The sequence below is a fragment of the Drosophila willistoni genome, unplaced genomic scaffold (assembly GCF_018902025.1).
Source record: "Drosophila willistoni isolate 14030-0811.24 unplaced genomic scaffold, UCI_dwil_1.1 Seg130.1, whole genome shotgun sequence".
Taxonomy (NCBI): Eukaryota; Metazoa; Arthropoda; class Insecta; order Diptera; family Drosophilidae; genus Drosophila; species Drosophila willistoni.
In genome coordinates, this window is record NW_025814091.1 from 57,795 (window position 1) to 72,018 (window position 14,224).

The 14,224-nt window shown below is 35.9% G+C and overlaps 1 protein-coding gene across 1 annotated transcript; it reads left to right on the plus strand.

Annotated features, from left to right (window-relative positions):
* Positions 1–9,787: 9,787 nt before the first annotated feature.
* On the plus strand, positions 9,788–10,333 carry LOC124460831. The gene is made up of 2 exons (XM_047012412.1): positions 9,788–10,051; positions 10,126–10,333. Exons 1-2 carry the CDS (start codon positions 9,794–9,796, stop codon positions 10,285–10,287), a joined length of 420 nt encoding a protein of 139 aa, XP_046868368.1. The 5' UTR covers positions 9,788–9,793; the 3' UTR covers positions 10,288–10,333.
* Positions 10,334–14,224: the final 3,891 nt, after the last annotated feature.

The window sequence follows — 14,224 nt, forward strand, 5'->3', positions numbered from 1 at the left end:
CCCCCAACGCATTATGTTTCCAACGCTATGCTTCACTGCTGCGATCAGGTCTTTTTCCTTCATAACCTTATTTTCTTTTCTTCTGTGAAAGGTCTATCATGTCCGAAGATATTATATTTAGACTCATCTCTCTATATACATATAACGGTCTCCCAAAATGAATCTGGCTTGGTTAAGGGAAGATTGGCGAACTCTAGTCTTTTTGCTCAAAGATGTAGGTAGATGTAGGTTTCTTTTTGGTACTTTCAATCGCTTGGCAAAGTGTTGTCGACGAATTACGTTTTTATACCCTTGCAGAGGGTTATAAAATTGGTCAGATCTTTGTAACGCACAGAAGGAGACGTTTCCGACCCCATAAATTATATATGTTCTTGATCAGCATGAGAGGCTGAGTCGACATAGCCATGTCCGTCCGTCGGTGCGTATGCGTTTTACTCACATCAGCCATCTTAAGAGCTATCGGGATGAAATTTTTTCATCAAATCAACAGAGCACATGCATACACACACAGACAAAGCGCTACATGAACTGTATGTGTATGCGAGCAGTGCTTTGCTTAGGCAATAAGGGAAGTTACTCGGGTCCAAAACGCGGTTAAACTACATAAATTTGGTATCAAACAAAAGAGAAAAAAAGTCCACGAGCACGACCTCAGGTGCGCCTTGGCGATTACATTGTTGAGTTTACATTATTTCTTGACTTTAGAGAACAAATATAGTTCAGAATACAATATTCGGCTGCCAGAGCAGCGAAATATTCCTTAATTTTATGATTAAGAGTAAAATATTTAGCTGCCAGGGCGGTCAAACAACGCGCCAAATAAAAAATAGCATTTGCCAACACTGAAATCTAGCTTTAGCCGATTTTTCACTTTTCAACACTGAAATCTCGAGTAGCTTAAGTAAATATTTACCAAATAACTTCTTTGATATATTTTTTTTTTACGGTAGGCACGACTTTTCTTTCTTCCCGAGGCGTCAATGTATTTGGCCTTCCAGCAAACTTGTGTGTTGCAGCCAATGAGAGCAAAGTAACTGACCAGCGATGACGGCGCTACATGTGTATGTACACCCGCATCCTTTTTCGCTCTCATAGAATATCTGCGGGTATTACTGATGAGAGGGAGAAAGAAAATATGTCTGTACTTCTGATTGGCATTTACACAGATAGGCTCGCGTTCCCTTCGTGTGCATGTCGGCATATGAGTGTGAAAGAGTAGGAAAATAGCGAATATGACAACAAATTTGTTGTTAGAAAGTAAAGCAGTATCATGAGGTTTTCCATTTATTTAAAACATGTGTACATATGTACATATCTAACTATCAAATAATCTTTAGTTGAGGAGCAGTGTGTAATGGAAAACATACATTGAAGGTGTCCTATCCAAGTGATGACGAATGTATATTAAAGTCAAAAATTTGTTTGACCAAGTAAAATTTCTTAACCAAACTCTGATTGTCTATCCATTTCATTTGTTCTGGTTGTTCCAAGACCGTTTGGCCGCGTTCAAGGAAAATAAAAGTCTTTTGGGTACATATGTATTGGTATACATACATTTACACGCATAGGCATGCAAATCGTTAAGCGTCTGTTTTCCAGACGAAATATGTGCATACATACAAACATATATACATACATATATAAATTGCGATTGTGAATTGAGTGTGTGAAGTTGTCAAGTAGTTGTTGTGCAAATCTATTTTTGTTTCATTATTTGATTGATATGCAATGTATCCACCTTTATTTTAATATTACTTTTCCTTTTGATTAAGAGTATGCTTAACGGGATGGGAAAAATAATATTAAAATAAAGGTGGAACATCGCACTTCCGAATATAAAAATATATGCAATTATATTGCGTTCCAAAACAAACAAAAAATTTAAATTGCATAGATATTTATATTTACTTAAATGTACCTACATATTAGTGCTGGGAAAATATCGATATAGTATCGACACATCGATATTTTCGATGTCCATGAAAATATCGATGTTGGTAACTTCGATACTCGATATATCGCCATCACTGGACCATTATTTTCCCATCACTTGAAATAAAAACGCGGGATAAAGCTGTAAGGTAAATTGCAAATTCATTTTAGCAATATAATTAAAATACTAACGTAATCCACTTTTTCATTCAGGATTTTGGTGTTGGCAGTGATGTGAAAATGGCCCTCTAAAAACTAACTAAAAATCAATAAACAATTAACTAAAAAGCCTACAAATAATAAAAAATAACCAACAGCTAAAATAATTGTGTATCTGGAAATGACTACATGCTAATAAAAAGCCTAACATTAAACACTAAAGCTAATTAAAATGGCTAAAAATAATTGTTAAACAATTTACAAAATTGCAACTCACCTAAACCTACAGCTAAAATGTGTTAAAATCAAGAAAATGTTTAAATAAGCATCAAAATAATAAATAAAACCATTAAATAATTAACTAAAACCTTATAAACAATTAAAAATGACTACAAGCTATTAATTAATTTACTAAAATATTTCTACACGTTTATAAAACTGCTAAATGTTCTTAAATGTTAATAAAAATGCCCCCAATACATATAAAACAAACCAAAACCACATAAATGTGCATAGCAACAAAAAAACTACCGCTAGAAAAACTAAAACGCCAAATAAAAAAAAAAAAGCAACAACAACTACACGCCAATCAGACTCTCTGTCTGCAGCCAGGAATCCACCACCAACAACAACCGCTGACCTGTGCTTGAGAAGTTTTTATAGGGCAAGGAAAGGGCATATAAAATGTGACCAAATATGCCAAACTAGTGGAAATACCACGAATTTGTCTGTTCATTTAAAGCGAAAGCAGCCAAATTTAAGCTCCACTGAGGAGCCGAAGGCTGCAGGCCCTATCTTAACGCTTTTCCAAAAAAAATATGATTCCTCATCAGCCAAAAAAAAATCGCTGGACAGCGCCCTTATATTCTATATAACATAAGATCTTCGCCCATATTGTGTGGTTGAGAACAAGGGGTTTCGGCATTTCGTTGAAACACTTGATCCACGCTACCAGCTGCCATCGCGAAGAACATTGCGCGATGTCTACATCCCAAAGCTGTTTATGGAAATGAAGCAAAAATTACGCGAGATCCTTGATTGAATTGAGTTCTGCGCTATTACAACTGATGGCTGGACCTTAAGAGCGAATGAAAGCTATTTGACAATCACTTGTCATTTCATAACTAACGATTTTGAGATGCGGACGGCAATTCTGTCAACTACAAAACTTAAGGATGAAACCAACCATTCCGCACAAAACATTGCCAGTTCTTTACGCGATGTATTTAATGAATGGGGTATTTCACCAAAAATCACTGCAATTGTTACTGATAACGCATCGAATATAAAAAACGCTTGCGAATTTCTTTCCAAAAGGAATGTTCCATGCTTAGCGCATACGATTAATTTGATTGTTCAGGACTGTCTGGCAAATGAATATTTAAAGCCTTTATTGGGAAAATGCAAAAAAATTGTGTCTTTTTTTAAGAGCAGTACCATTGCTTATGCTAAATTTAGAGATGCTCAGCTTAAAACAAGAATGCCCAACGCGATGGAACAGTGCGTTTTACATGCAAAAATTTTTGGAAACCAAAGATGCCATTTGTAAGGTGTTACTCAAAAGTCCAAAAGCATTACCGCCCTTATCTGCTGATGAAATTGCCATTCTGGAAGACCTGGAAAAGGTTTTGTATCCTTTTGAACACGCGACTGTGACCACATCATCAAGCAACTTAGTCACCGTATCGATGGTCATTCCTGTATGCTGTGGCCTTCTTCATAATCTTGAAAATCTCAAAGGCAAGCTAGCTACAGAGAAGGGTGAGCGCCGGCGACTGGAGGGACAATGTCGCTAGGGTGTCCTAGCGACCACAGGGACAATATCGATAGATTGCCCTAGAGACGATAGGGACAATATCGATAGTTTGTCCTAGGGACTAGAGGGACAATTTCCCTAGATTGTCCCATCGGCTAGAGGGACAATTTCTCTAGATTGTCCTAGCGTCCAGAGCGACAATTTCCATACATTTTCCTATGGACTAAAGCGACAAACTCGCATAAAATTTATAAAATACAATTTAATTAAAAATTATAATTTTATTATTTTTTTTTTTATATATTGTGATTATTAATATGATAATGGTACTGTACAAATCTGAGAAGTAATCGTTACATAGAAGAATATGTAGTAGCAGTAGTAGTTATAGTTCCCTTGTAGTTCTAGTAGCAGTAGTAGTTCCATCGAAGTTGTATTGAGTCTCCTGCTTAAGCTTCCGATATTTTGCTTCGTTTAAAGTGTTTTTGCGCAAGCCAGTGCACTTCGGAGCGCTCCTATTGCTGGCTGCCCCGGAAATACCGTTTGAACTGCCTCTGGAATAAAAAATTTGAAAGTATAATTAGTAATGAAACAAACTGCATTTAAAAGCTGTTTTTTTTTTTGTCATCAACAATCAATGTACGTACCCAGTAAAATAATCAAAAACTTCGGGTATGCCCGAAGGCTCAGTTTCCCATTCTTCTCGTCCACGTTATGGCTTTCAATTATAACGTCCGATAAATTTTTTTTTATAGATTTGGCCAGAGCCGCCTGACCGAGGAGGGTAGACACTTGGGAGGTCGGCAAAAATAAAAGAAACATTAAAATTACTACTTTCTTTTTAGTATCAATATACTTACATATTCTTTTCTCCTCTCCGGCGTAATCTGCTTCTCCAAATCGACAAGCTCCAACACCGACTCCATGGGGTAGCACGCCCGACGCACCCTGTTGCTTTCTTCGCTCATCGCCATATGGCCGTCTGAGCCGCCATCGCAACCTTAATAGTGACCAGTTGCACCGTTACTAGCATCTTCTGAAATAAATTATAATTATGAGATTGAATTGGATTCTGCAATAAAAGAAATACTAACTCCGCGAGACCGACTCAAAAGATATCCTCATTTATTTTGTTGGTGCTTGTTGTTGTTGGTCGGCCATTCTAAAGTAAAAGAATTTATTAGTTTCTGTTTAAAAAAGAAGAAAAGACCACTTGGTACCCAAGTTGCTCTGTGAAAGAAACAACCTAAAATGGGATGCTTTCTCCAATAAAACAAAAATTATCTGGCCTTCTTTTACTAAGTGTGCATCCCTTTACTCTTAAACAATTTTCACCTAACTCTATTTCTTCCTCCTCCCCCACAATTAAGATATCTTCTGCAATTTTCCTAAAAATTTTTGGTAAAATTTGCGTTGACTTTCGGACAAATCTCTTAAGAGTTTGCAAATAGTTTTCGAAAGAGTATGAAGAGCCAGAAATCGGTTCACCGATTTGCTCAACAGTCTCTTTTAAGTGGAGTAAGCTGTGAACATTGTAGGAAACACTGTTTTCCTCAAAAAGAAGTGAAAAATTCTCAATAAATAAGTTCAACATTTGTTGATAAGTTTCCACATTACTATGTCTTTGCTTTTGGGAGCATAGCAACCTGTAAGCACAGTGCAGCAACAAAAACTCGTAATACTGGTCATCATTCATTGTATCTTTAAGAGCTGCAATCCCAGTATATAACAAAAACTGCCTGTACTCAGTTGCCTCCCAATTCGGAAGCTCTACGAATGATCTCGGCTTTCTTGAAAACTCTTTTGGTATATATTTTCGCATCGATATTAAGGCTTCGGATATTTTCTCTTTGTCAATTTTAGAAATATTACTGACAATTCTATTTGTATTTAATCTACTCAGAAATTTCCGCATGACACACAATTCAACAATATGCATGCAGTCGAGTGGTATTTGGGTCATCATTATAACAGCAATTTTTTCGAAAGCAGACTGAATGTCTAAATACTCGGATTGAAATTGCGAAAGTCTTCATCTGAGATTAATTCAGCCCTTTTAGTGCTAAATGTCAAAACAGAGTCAACTTTTCGTGTCACCTGAATGCATTTGCTACAACCGTGACTGAAGGTTGACCACGCGTACAAATGCTCTTGCAGGAGCTTCACACACAATACCGCGAAATTCTAAGTGAACTTTTTTATTTCCAATGGTTAAGCCCTTTTTCATAATCTCGGACAACTTAAGTGTGAATTTGGACAAAAATTCATCGGAGTTAAATAACTTATGGTGACCCATAAATAATTTATTAATATTATTTAAACAAATAAGTAAGGGCCACAATTACGCACGCGAACTTTTGCACAACTAAAGTCCGTCGCCATTATTATCGATGCTTAGTACATCGGGAAGCTTGGACAAAATAGAAAGATTATTTAATTGCTTCAACAAGCCTATATGTAAATAGGTGCCGCCTCCTATTGTAGCAATGTTAGGCTTGTCGGAGCAATTGAACTTATAGAAGGGCTTTATGTTTAAATTATGTGAATTTAAAATATTCACTAATTCAATAGCACAGCTTCGTTTTGGTTTATGCTTTAAATACCAATTTTTCAATTGTGCATTTAAGCCATCACCAACGTTTGCGTGTACTTCTACGCTACCTATCATATCTCCTACAGTGGATACAGTTTCTTCCTCCACTGACATAAATTCGCTGACTTCCTGAAACTGGCCACTTTCTTCGGCACTTTCATCAGTCCCTAATTCTAAAGATGCCCTTCTAGAGGCGTTTATTTCCCTTCCCTCTTAACTAACCTACGCGTTTGCCTACTGCTTAAAACTTTTCGAAAATTATCCATTATTTGCAATTAAAAAAATAGCGTTTGAGACGAGAATGGGTGTAAAAAAAATATGTTTACATATATATAAAGACTAGCAAACCCAGCGAACTTCGTTTCGATTGGATTGGATTCGTTTTTTGTAACATTTCATTTGGGGATTAAAAGATGAAGAAAAATTAGTTTTTTTGTTTGATATTTGAAAAGGAAACATTTTATTTCATTTCACAGCAGTAATGAATTCATTTCGATTACAAAAATGGCATTTAGTTGAAATTCTCCAATAAGGAAATGAAAGTGAATCCAAAGTAAATACTGAACCGAAGTGTGTCCGCAAATTATCCCTTTCATTGAAGTGCTCTTTGGTAAACCACATTTTTTGTTTTTTGATCTGACGTTAACACAAACAAAGTGGATGGTTTCCCAACTCGTGAACACGCAACGTATAGCTGCCCATGTGAAAAACAATGATTTTCTAAATTTATCCCGCAAACACTAAGCGAATGGCCTTGCGACTTGTTAATTGTCATTCCCAAGGCGACCCGGAAATTGCAACTGTTTGAAGTCAAACGGAAGATCAGTCGGAATCATTGGAATTCGAGGACTACATACATTTTTACCTGCGTACTTTAATAATGGTTGCCTCAATTAAATTCGTCATAAGTCTTTTCACCGTAAGCCGAGTACCAATATCATAATAACTGAACCAACTTTGAATTGCAAGTTATGTTGTGGAAATCCTGGTAACTCCAAAAAGTTTAAAAACTCCTTTGGATAATTTACAACATCATCGGAATTTGTTATGGAATCAACGGATTTGTATGCCACCAAATCGCCATAGATTTTTGATTGAATGGTAAAATTCAGTGCGTGTACATCATTATTCTTTGCGGCGAGAATTGCTCGTTGACTTAACCAAGCATAAATCTGATCTACAAATCGGCAAAAGTCGTTGGTAAGAGTAATTAATCCAGTTGTCGCATCAACTTGGACTTTTCCATTTCCAACAGCTAACAATTGTTTGGAAAATTGTGCAGCACTTTGATCATTTTGAAGTTGAACTCTCATATTAGCGGTAAGCGATAATTTTAAATCGTTATTCCACAAAAGTGTTGCCTTCAGCGTTTGAAAATGCTCTGCTATTTCGTAGCATTTCGTTGAGCTCTCGCTACCGCTCTCATTTTTGACGAGAGCCGTAGCAGAGCCGTAGCCTAACAACAAAAAGTTTGTGCTCTGCTATGCTCTCAGTTTTGTCGCGTCAAAAACTACAGCTGTAGCAAGTAGCACAAAAACAAATGATGCGCTACGCTCTGCCGTAGCGGTAGCTGAAAACAGATAGCGGTAGCGATAGCTGAAAACAGAGAGCAGATGAAATCATAGCAAGATGAGAACAGAGCCGGATGAGAACATAGCGAGATGATATCAGAGCGAGATGAGAGTAAAACAAATGTGCGAGAGCGATATGAGCAGCAGCAGATCTTTTTTGTGTTTGTTTTTACTGCAATTTTTGGTCGGTTTTTGAAATGCACCATTACTTTTTTCATATTGCTTTATAGTAGACTGAAAATTTGGCACTTTAAAGTATTGATTCAATGTGCAAACATGCCACCGCAAAAAAAGAATTTTACTATTAATAAATATTTCGATGCAAGTGATGACGATTACGTTAAATGCAAAAAATGCGAAAGACTTTTAAAAAAAGAGCGTGTTTTTAATTTAAAAAAGCATTTATTGTTGCACGAAATTCAAATCGATGATAAAGGAAGTGAGATTAGTGATTCTGTTGCCACTTCTAAAAATTTAAAACATCAACTAGTAAAAGTGAAAATCAACAGAAAAACATTAATTCGGTCATATATTGGCCTTGTAACTGAAGAAAGCGTTCCATTCCATGTGCTTAATTCAATTAATATGCGCAATATAATTGACCCCATATGTGAAGGGCTTGAAACAAAACATGGAATAAATTTTAAGTTGAATGGAAGCAAATGCAAGTCTGTTCTTAAACACGTGGCAGCGAATGTTAGACTTGAAATAAAACAAGAGAGTAAAAATCGCCTATTATCTTTAAAAATTGATAGTGCAACGCGGCTTGGGCGAAATATTTTTGGCATCAGTGCACAATTCATAAGCAAAAATGAAATAAAATCGCGAATTCTTGGCATGGTGGAACTTAAAGGAGCTGACTCCAGTAAATCTAAAAATTTAGCTAAGGAAATTATTTCTGTTTTAGAAAATTACGAAATATCTCTGACCCAAATCGTATCAATAACTTCGGATAATGGGGCCAATATGTTAAAAACTTGAAAAATTTTGTCACAAATGTACACAAGCGATGAAGATTTGGACGAATCTTTAATTGAGCAAAAGAATATTGACTACACAAGACAAATTGATAATTTTGAAAAAACCGAAAAAATGTTTGTTGCTGATATACAAATATGCCGATGTGCAGCCCACACTGCACAGCTTTGTGCACTTGATGTTACCAAACACACAGTTATAAAGAAGTGTTTATTTCAATGCCGCAACCTTACAAAATACGTTCGAAAGTCTTCAAACGGCTACCGTGATTTATTTGAACTTAAAAATTTTAAATTACCTCAATTGGATTGTCCTACAAGATGGGGATCAACCTTCAACATGGTTGAAAAACTTAACAACGCAAAAACAATATTGGATCTAATCGAAACTGTAGAAAATCAGACAGAAGAAGAAAATTTTGAAACAAATGACGCTTTATGGGATTTTATGGAGTCGTATATTACTATTATGGCTCCACTACAAAAGGCAATAGTTCAGTTCCAAGCAGAGCAGCTGCATTACGGAAATTTTTATGCTGTTTGGCTAACTTGCAAACTAGCCACTAATCAGATTTTATCGACAAACTCTTCAAATAAGGATTCAATAATTTCTATAATTGCAAACAATCTTCTTCAAAGTATGGAAGCACGGACCAAAACATTAGTGTCAAATGTGGGCTTCGACGCTTGCCTTTATTTGGACCCAAGATTTCATCATATTATAGACAATTCACAAAAAGAAAGAGCAATTGATTTTTTAAAGACTTTGTGGGAAAAAATTAAAATTTTCGGTCCCAATCCCAGTATGACACATACAACTAATTCATTGGATACGGACTCTGGACACACCAAAGATAATAATTTCGAGCTATTAGACGATTTTTTAAGTTCTAGTATGGTTGTTCCAAATGAGTCAACTAATGTCTATGCAAAGATTGAAACATTAAAGTTACCAGTGATGAAAGCGAATACTGATGTTTTATGTTTCTGGAAATACAAAAAGACAACCGATCCCGAACTTTATGCCCTAAGCAAAGTATGTTTTGCTATACCGCCAACTCAAGTAAGTATTTGTGTTTTAATAAATACAAAATAAAGATAAAAACAATATATATGTACATTTCTTTGCACTTGCAGGTTACAATAGAGAGAGCGTTTTCCTCGTTAAAACTGGTGCTGTCCGATAATCGAAATCGATTAAGTCATGAGACTTTGGAGAACATACTTTTAGTTAGGCTTAATTCGAATCATTTAGATAGTGCTATAGATAATTTAAGTTTATTTGAAAATGAAGATTAGTAGATGTTTATGTAGTAAAAGTTCGTCATAAGCTTTAATTTCTAATTTCGTGACTGAAATAGTTTTTGTTTTATTTTTTTAATGTCTTTATTTGAAAATGAATATAAATAAACATTTCTAAGTTCATTATAATTTCTAATTTAGTAACTGAATAAAATGTTTTTTATTATTTAATTTCTGTAACTACACAATTTGTGCCTACGTTAATATAACATCGACCAAAAATTGCAGTAAAAACAAACACAAAAAAGATCTGCTGCTGCTCATATCGCTCTCGCACATTTGTTTTACTCTCATCTCGCTCTGATATCATCTCGCTATGTTCTCATCCGGCTCTGTTCTCATCTTGCTATGATTTCATCTGCTCTCTGTTTTCAGCTATCGCTACCGCTATCTGTTTTCAGCTACCGCTACGGCAGAGCGTAGCGCATCATTTGTTTTTGTCCTACTTGCTACAGCTGTAGTTTTTGACGCGACAAAACTGAGAGCATAGCAGAGCACAAACTTTTTGTTGTTAGGCTACGGCTCTGCTACGGCTCTCGTCAAAAATGAGAGCGGTAGCGAGAGCATAGCACAATTTTTATTGCTATTGCTGCTACAGAGTAGTTTTTGCAAACGCTGGTTGCCTTCAGGCAAGCATTTAATTCATCTGCAGGCGTTCCACCGAGAATGACTGGCAACGTCTGCCTGAAATCGCCTGCCAACAATATCATTAAGACCAGACAATGAGTTTGCATTGCGTCAACAATTTTCCCATTGCACTGGGTCGGGAAATATTGCATGTTGGAGTATCAATTGTGTTTAAATTGAATGTCAACTGAAGTGCAGAATGTGCAGTACGACCGCCATCTAGAAGAGTCGCCGCAATTCCAGATAATGCTAACGCCAAAAATATGTCACATCTTGATCGAATAGTGGCCAAAATCAATGAAATGGTAAATGTTTTCCCTGTTCCTCCAGGTGCGTCCAGGAAGAATAGACCACTAGTATTGTTGTCCATCGCTTGCATTAATGTTTCGTATACTTGTTTTTATACCCTTGCAAAAAGGGTATATTAATTTTGGTCAAAAGTGTGCAACGCATAGAAGGAAGCATCTCCGACCATATAAAGTATATATATTCTTGATCAGCACGACGAGACGAGTTCAAATAGCCATGTCCGTCTTTCCGTCCGTCTGGATCAACGCAAACTCCTCCTAGACCGAAAGAGCTACAGAGCTGAAATTTAGCATGTAGGCTTGTATATACGGCGTTGTATATCTCGGATTCAGCCAGATCGGATCACTATTAAATTTCACGACAATAGCTTAGAAAATATCATATAGCTCCCATACAAATGACAAAAGTCACGAACAGTGACTTTTCTTAATAACTTCGTTATTTTCTAAGCTATTGTCGTGAAATTTAATATTGGTGAGTTAATTACACTTATAAACGATAGGAACAATCCCATAGGAACAATCTTTTGAAAACAGTGACTTTTGTCAATAACTTCGTTACTTTTGCCGCGATTGCTTTCAAATTAATTATTTGTTAGTTTAATATATCTGTTAATGACTGTGCCGAATTTGATATGGATCGGGTAACTATATCATATATCCCATAGGAACGATCAGTGGAAAACAGTGACTTTGATCAATATCTTCGTTATTTCCTATGCTAAGATTGTAGGCCGTTCTTTCGGAAACATTAGCCCTTTTAGCTTAAAAGTTTTTCCACTTTGATGGCTATAGGTAAGGAAAGAGTTACGAAAAATGTTGCAAGGGTATACAAACTTTGACGCGGTCGAAGTTAGCCCCGGCCCTCTGGTTATCTGTTCATTCAGCAACGGCACATTATTTTGAACGAATTCCTGCAATGTATCAACTTTGTATGGCAGCTCTCGATTTAATTATTGGTTAAATGCATCGTGCATCGATCGATTTGGCGCAATCATTCCAACATCAATCAGTAGCTTATTTGCAATAGTCAAGCATTGATCCTCAATCAGAATCAATCATCATCGGTTATTTCTATGTCGGGATTATTCGTTCGAATGCGCATGTGATGCAAGTTATCTTCACATATGTCGTCATTGTATTTGTTCTATAACTGAATTGGTTGTGAAGGGAAATATGTGGTGATGATAATTGCGAACAGCGTTCGTATTTGGTACGCTTTTGATGAAACAACTGAATCCGCAAGTGTTAAATCCCAATGAAAATAGTTCTCAAGCAAACCCAATAGTTGACATGCTTCTCGAAATGTTTGGCATTGGTGGCCATTCACAGTTTTCAAATGCGCAAATAATTTTGGTCCACGTACATTTACCAACAGCAGTCGCAAATAAAAACGTTCATCAGTTCTAGGATGAACAGTACCTATACATGCGACCTAGCGCATCAGAAGAAAATACCTGTGGCCAATCTGGAACTGGGGTTCCTTGTTTGCGACGTTAGAATTTCTTTCTTGATTGATTCCAAGTATAATACTTGGGCATTTCAACGTACATCAGCGTCGCACAGTTGGGCCTCTGCTCGGATAACGTTGCAAAAATCAGTTTTTTCATGATCGCGTTTGGCAAAAATGATATATGCAATCGATATGGAATACTATGGAATTGTGAATCCAACAAATTTTTGAAATCGGTTGAGATTCATGGGTGCTAGAGGCGCCCAAAGTTGAGACATTTTTAATAAATAGGAAAAAATTATAATTTTTACAAAAAATCGGAACTTTAAAACTGAATATTGGGCGATTTCAACAATCGATCTTAGATTTTGGTTTTATCTGAAAAGTATGTTCTTTATTAACAGCATGTTTCATAAATTTTAATAATTACTTAAATAGTTATTGAATTAGAAGCGTTTAAAAAATGTACTAAATATTGGCATTTTTTTAAATTTGATGGAATAAAACTAGCAAGACTCAACGAGTATCAATACCGGACTATATACACTAGGTAGGTGTATATTTACCTATCAGATGTATATAGTCCCAATATGCGGAGACCTGCGACAGCGATGCGTAAGCCATAAAACTAAGGCAACCTCGCCTAAAAATGCGCTCAAGGTATAATGAAGAAGAAGAGCGCATGCGTATTGGCCTGTAGCTTCTTTATATTTGAATGATAACATTGCGTAATGCTGTTTTGTAAATAATAACTGGTTATATACATATATGCCTTTCTACAATGTTAGATTGCTACTTACTTGCTTTGGAAAAACTGACAAGGCAGGTAAATGTTATCTAAGTTGATGAAAAATTTGTCATAGTTGTATGTTGGTCTTTTTTATTTCCGTTTACCAAATTGGATGTAAATATTAAGTTTTTTACCTAATTAATACAAAAAGGGTAATACCGATTTTTCGTTCTACCTAGTTAATTCATAATATATATTTATAAAGTGCTGATTATTCCTCTCGTTTGCGACAGTTTATTTTTAACTTCATAAGTGTAATCAACTTAAATCCTTATAAATCCTTAAATAAATAGTATGTAAATATTTACTTAAGCTACTCGAGATTTCAGTGTTAAAAAGTGAAACATCGGCTAAAGCTAGATTTCAGTGTTGGCAAATGCTATATTTTATTTGGCGAGTTGTTTGACCGCCCTGGCAGCTAAATATTTTACTCTTAATCATAAAATTAAGGATTATTTCGCTGCTCTGGCAGCCGAATATTGTATTCTGAACTATATTTGAGCTCTAAAATCAAGAAATAATGTAAACACAACAATATTTTCGATTGTTGAGAATAGTGCGAACAAAAGTTTCAAAAAGCGCGCGTATTCGAGCATCCGACATTTGGCATCTGCAACGCTATCTCAAAAATTTGACAGCTTTTTTTAGCCGGAAAAAGCTACTTTTAGCTATAGTCCCGCTAAAAACATGAATTTTCTTTTGTTAATTGCACAAAAACTACATAATAAATCGTCAAGGCGCACCTGAGGTCGTGTT

Excerpts from the sequence above, each read along its gene's own strand:
- LOC124460831 (XM_047012412.1), top strand. The coding sequence starts at position 9,794 with ATGACACATACAACTAATTCATTGGATACGGACTCTGGACACACCAAA. Across the intron at positions 10,052-10,125 it reads TTGCTATACCGCCAACTCAA|GTTACAATAGAGAGAGCGTT; the intron begins GTAAGTATTTGT and ends TTGCACTTGCAG.